Genomic DNA, 5,731 nt, shown 5'->3' on the forward strand with positions numbered 1-5,731 from the left:
AGCCCAATATCACTTTCTAGATTTATCGGGGGAGATGTTGTAGCAGTACCCCAATATATCTACCCCAATACCCATATGAAAGGTGGGTCCCACAAATGCGTAAGAGAAAATATGGCTAAAAAGTGGTAGTTGGGATGGTCCCCATGGTATTAAGGGAGTTGTATCTCCCCCTTTCTTTGAGGGGAGATGAGCAAAATATTGGTGGCCACCAAAAAAAGAGAGAGGTATTGGGAAACTGCTGGAGTAAGAAAAAGCATAGATGTCCCCAATATGACAGTTTTATAGGGATAGAGGGGGTACTGGGGAACTGCTGGAGATGCTCTTAAGAAATTTCTCTATCAAGTTATAATTTGTTGGTTCTCCTCCTTTCTTCAGCTTCTCCTCCTTTCTTCAGCTTCTCCTTTGCTTGCTTCCACTCCATAGGCCTTTTACCACTAGGCATGGATGAGTCAGGGGGTTGAGCTTCAACCAACAATGGAGGAAAGGAAACCCCTTCTTCTTTGGATCTTTTTCTATATATGCTGTTTGAGCTTCTAGCAACTAAATTGTAAATTGGAAGACATGTGTTAGCAAAAATTATTAAATAAATGATGCAACATCTTAATAAAAACAATTCTTCCATGTTCCTGGTAGGGCACACCACTAGGATGGCGGCGCTCAACCTCCTCAAATAAGCCTTGAAACTTCTGACATTCCTTGTGAATTATCCCCCATCTATGCTCCAAAGAATTTGCATTCCTATCGGATACAATTTTTTTGTTGGCATGAAAGTTTTCATGAATTCGCTTCCAATACGCTTTGCTAGGTTGCTCATTTCCAGTGATAGGATCAAACTTATGTTCTCCCATGATTCACATAATTGGAGATCTTCCTCTGGAGTGTAGTTGGCAGCACAGATTGGCCTCCTCTTTACATCATTAGGTTGACGAGGCTGGGTACCCATGGGTAAAATTGCAATGTCATCAACGTCAACATCGTCAGACATCATCTGTGACCAATTACCTCCCTGCGACATATTCTAAACCGTGCAAAAAAAAAAAACAGCACATATACATATCAATTTGAATCACATATACAGTACAGTACAATTTACGTTTATGCATCATATTATCCCAACCGGAAGACTACTACTAAATTATATGTACTGCTACAGCATGACATTTCTGAATAAAGTAAGAAAAGATGGAGCATGCCTGTTACCTTGGAGAGGATGGAGCAGGGTCACGTCCGCTGGTGGTGTTGCTCCTGCTGAGAGCACGGACGGGGATGGCGGGGCCGTTCGTGACCTTGCAGAGATGCAGCATCGGTCCCTTCCCGTAGATCCAGAGTGCGCGGCAGACGGGGAAGGGGCCCGCCCGCAAGCACAGCTGCAGGGGAGGGGAGGGAGCCGGCCGGGAGCGGAAGCAGCCGGGGAGAGGAAAGAACCTAGCGGCGCCGGTCAGTTCTAGCGGATCCAGCGGCGCCGTCTTCCTTCCTGCTCACGGGAGGACGGGGGCTGCGCGCGAGCTAGATGCAGGGGAGAGGAAGCTCCGCGCGCGAGGTGGAGGAAGATGCGGACGCCATGTCGACGGGGAGGAAGCAGCGCGAGCGGGAAGAAAGCCCACGCGACGGAAACCAGCACCAACTGTAATTTGTACCAGGACTGAGGTCCAGAGGAAAGATTTGAGGACTCCTCAAATTTAAGGACTCTAGTAGAGACCCTATTGTACTATTTTTTTTTTTTTACTTTGGCCCTCAAATATAGGACGAGGGGTTAAGTAAGTAAGGTGTCTGCTGGAGTTGCTCTAAGAGGCGTGTCAACAATATTTTAAGAGGCGGAGTCACAACTCACAAGCCACGTCTATTCGAAGGTCTATGTCAATCGCAATCTACACAGACGAGCGGCAAACCGGCTGTGCAAATGGTGTTTCCAGAATCCTGAGAGGTCAGTGCAAAATGGTTGGTGAAGAGGGACTCAAAATGGTTGTGGTTGGAAAGGGAGAGGAAGCACCGGAGGCCGTGTGCACGTGAAGAAAAGCGCCTTGCAGATAGCTTTGCTCGGCTTCAACAAGAGAATAGAGGCAGCTAGATGATGCATCTCCTCCTGGCCTCGACCCTTCGGCTTGCATCGGCATCGGGTCCTACGCGGCTGCACCTGGGGACTAGAGCTATAGATAGCCATGCAACTCACAACCTGATAGCTCGGTCCAAAGCTTAAGTTTTTTTGGCCTAGCCTGTCCAGGTGGCCAGCGTGCCCGTGCCAGCCCAGCCCAGTGGAGTAGGTTGTGCTTGGGCTGCTCCTGAGGCCCTTTGGGCGGCCCAGCCTGACCCGCTAAATAGTAGCAAGCCCAGTGCGCTCCTTGCGACATATGTACACGGCTGCAGTCCGCATATGTATTCCATGTCCCGTCACGGCATGAAGACTCGGATTCATTTGTACGTGCTGCGATCTCAATTTTGTGTGAATACCGATGATAGGTTGCAAAATTAGGTGTGGGTTTGAGGATAAGTTAGAGTACACTAGGAAAACCGTAAGTGCACATTATGCTAGAGCTAGTTTATGTTTTTTCTAATGGTAGTTTTATTTGATCCCTAGTTTTAAGGTTCCAATTAGGCACCCAATTTACCTCCCACCTCCTCTTGGGCACTGACAGGAACCTTTCAACCTCTTTAATTCTATCTTTGTCACAAGAGTGTTATGGCGAACTTTGTATCTTCTATAATGAGAACATTTCATAATCTATATGTGATAATCTAGACTAGTGTTAGTGACTCCAACTAGTTGTGTTGCTATTTGAAGCAAATCTCCAGTTATGACCATCAACCACTATGTCTCTATGACTCTTTTGTCCTTGGAGACACATAACTAGTTGTCATCCACCACTACTCTGGGTTTGTCGCCAACCTATTTTTGATGGGCCAGGAGTGAAGCTCACTTCTAGAGTTGTGATAGTTGTTAATTTCTAATTTGTGTACATATTAGCCTACATTCAATCATGCGACCATGCTTATAAATAGGAAACATGCATCTAGTATTATACTTACCAATGAGTTAGCACAATCGGTATGTTTGTAGCCAACTTAATAAATTCCTTGTTTCATGTGAGAAATTCAAGTTGTTAACATGATGTAGCATTATTAGAGTGTTAAAACCCTCCAAATGCTATGCCTATGATCTACTTACCATTGGTGCTCCTGGAATTAAGGGCAAATTTGGTTCCCAAGCGAGCATAGCTCACCTTGCTGGCTGGAGCAAGCTTACCTTGCTGGCGCTGGCGAGCCGAATTTGTTTGCCTATGGAAGTAAGGAAAAAGTTCGTTAGCTTAGGTCCTAAGAAAGCCTTACTAAGCAACAAAATGACCACATCCTTTTGGTTTTTGACTCAGCAAGGTTGTATAGTACTCATCAAGGGAACCAAACGTATCCTGAATGATTCTTAGTTCATGGAGAGTCAAAACATGCAAATAAAATGCTTTTATGATTAAAAATATAGCTAGGGTCCACCTCAGATACGCTCTATATCCGAAGGATGTACTCACTCATGTTAAAAGATATGATAGTTATATCCTACTATTATTTACTATTTTCTCTACATTAAGGATAGTATCAGTATACCTACTGACGTATTCCATATCTTAAGGATATCATTTGTATAATTGCAAACTTGTCGTTTATTTGAAAGATATCATCAATATAGCTACAACTTATGATTTTCTATCTTAAGGCTATAGATAGTAGCCAGCAAGTATTTGATAATATATTAAATATACCAATAGTATACCCACAAATTTCTATATAAAGAGGTCCACTTTGGGTTCATTCCATCACCAACATCGCAATACAAACAATCCAGTATCAAAGGTTTGCAAGGTTGTCCTCAAAGGAAGGAATAGGAAGTTGCAAGAGAGTATCATGGACATTGTTGCTCCACATGTACTCATAGTTGATGACACCTTTGTTGATCGCCTTGTGGCATCTCGAGTCTTAAAGAGTTGTAACATTCAAGGTATAATGGCTTGAGTTTTCTATGCTTTCACTCAATTTCTTTGATTTAAAATTTTTCCCTTTTAAATAATATTATTATTGTGTAGTGACAATTGTGGAGGGCCCAAAGCAAGCCTTGGATTTTCTAGACGTGGTATATCAATAGTTTATATAACTAATATTAATTGGAATGCACATAATTTAGTTCATTTGGTTACATACTATGAATGACATGTTTTCAACATAACATTTGTATACAGGAGAATGATGTAAAGCTGATTCTAACCGATTATTGTATGCCTGGTATGACTGGGTATGATTTTCTGATGGAGGTGAAGGTAGACTCTTTTCTTAAAGAAAAATAACTTCTAATATCCATGGTCGTATAGTTTCATGATATATGTTGTGTTGAATGTTTTATGTTTCTGTCTCAAAATATATAGAAACCTTATCGGTTATTAACTGAATTTTTTACACACACTCAGGAATCACCAAAGTTGAAGCATATCCCTGTGGTGATCATGTCTAGTGACAACATCCCTGAAAGGATGCAAAAGTGAGTGAAGCTTAAATCTATCAAGCAGTTGCATTATATACACCAGTATCATCCATATACTTAATTTATGTCATATGCAGGTGCCTAGATGCAGGGGCAAAGGAGTATATCATAAAGCCTATCAAAGCTGTTGACGTGCCCCGTATTTTGAGCTACATTTGATAAGCTAATGAGGAAAAGGAACACAGGAACAAAAGAACTCACTATAGGGTTCTATTTTCAATTATCTATGAATTATTCTAAGAAGTCCTTTCATGGTCTTCTTTTGTTTCATCAATTATGTGTAATTTGCTTCAACTTTAATTAGACAATTTGTGTTTTTTTTTCTAAAAGTTGTGTGTATCTTTGATCCATATGATGTATGTTATCTTATAAGCTTAATGTGATGATGGATCATATCATGACTTGTCATGAGAAATTGGTTAAATTTTGTCAAAGAATATGATGGTTTCTTATCAATATTTTAACTATGTATCCGTAAAAAGTGAGGAAAGGATCTGGTTTTGGTTATAGGGGGAGAAGGGTTCCACTAGTTCTACCCATGCGTCTCTACTATAGAGTGCCTTATCAAGTCTAACCCATAACTCTGCTTCTAAGTATCTCCACGAACTTCACAACTAACAAGGATAATAAGTATTCACACTAGATGGTATTTTGAGCCACCACGAATTATTGGACAGAAAGTCCACATTTGTTCTCCTAAAAAAATAAAATATATATTTTTAGACTCAAGCCACACCTCTAGGCTCACATGTTTTATCAGGCATAGGAATACAATTTCTCACAAACTTATCATTCATATTTTAGCCAAACCTGCAATGTGAGGCCTCGCACATAACCTCTTTTGCCATCCCACAAATACTGACTGCACGTAGCATTGCAATATTTTATCCTTTCGGTCCATGTTGTGTAACCTTTGGTCGATTATTTGAGTATAAAAAAAATTTACAATATGAGAAAAGAATATATCTTCTAGTAAGGTGTAGATCTAAAGTTTTTACATAATGTTATCTCTATCTGAATCCATATATATGAAAAATATAGAAACTTCAATAAAAAGAAGGAAATAATTCACAATGTCTCCATGCAAGCATGCACGGGCTATTGGAATAAATGGACTTGGCCCAGTTGAAAACTCAAATTATTCCAAATAAATATCAAGGGCCCATTCATTTGTTAAAAGTCTAGTATGGTGTGGAACTTTAGTCCCCA

The 5,731-nt window shown here is 40.8% G+C and overlaps 1 protein-coding gene and 1 pseudogene across 1 annotated transcript; one reads left to right on the plus strand and one right to left on the minus strand.

The window, feature by feature from the left end:
* Positions 1 to 343: 343 nt before the first annotated feature.
* Positions 344 to 1,015, minus strand: LOC136468994 (uncharacterized; annotated as a pseudogene).
* Positions 1,016 to 3,891: 2,876 nt separating this feature from the next.
* Positions 3,892 to 4,681, plus strand: LOC136471886 (two-component response regulator ORR12-like). The gene is made up of 5 exons (XM_066469638.1): positions 3,892 to 3,985; positions 4,071 to 4,117; positions 4,224 to 4,301; positions 4,449 to 4,519; positions 4,600 to 4,681. The coding sequence occupies exons 1-5, from the start codon at positions 3,892 to 3,894 to the stop codon at positions 4,679 to 4,681; spliced, it is 372 nt and encodes a 123-aa protein (XP_066325735.1).
* Positions 4,682 to 5,731: the final 1,050 nt, after the last annotated feature.

The sequence above is a fragment of the Miscanthus floridulus genome, chromosome 8 (assembly GCF_019320115.1).
Source record: "Miscanthus floridulus cultivar M001 chromosome 8, ASM1932011v1, whole genome shotgun sequence".
Classification (NCBI taxonomy): Eukaryota; Viridiplantae; Streptophyta; class Magnoliopsida; order Poales; family Poaceae; genus Miscanthus; species Miscanthus floridulus.

What these genes read in the sequence shown, in the direction of transcription:
- LOC136471886 (XM_066469638.1), top strand. Translation starts at nt 3,892, where the DNA reads ATGGACATTGTTGCTCCACATGTACTCATAGTTGATGACACCTTTGTT. An exon ending in CCTTGGATTTTCTAGACGTG is followed by an intron (nt 4,118 to 4,223) that starts GTATATCAATAG and finishes ATTTGTATACAG; the next exon opens with GAGAATGATGTAAAGCTGAT. An exon ending in ATTTTCTGATGGAGGTGAAG is followed by an intron (nt 4,302 to 4,448) that starts GTAGACTCTTTT and finishes ACACACACTCAG; the next exon opens with GAATCACCAAAGTTGAAGCA.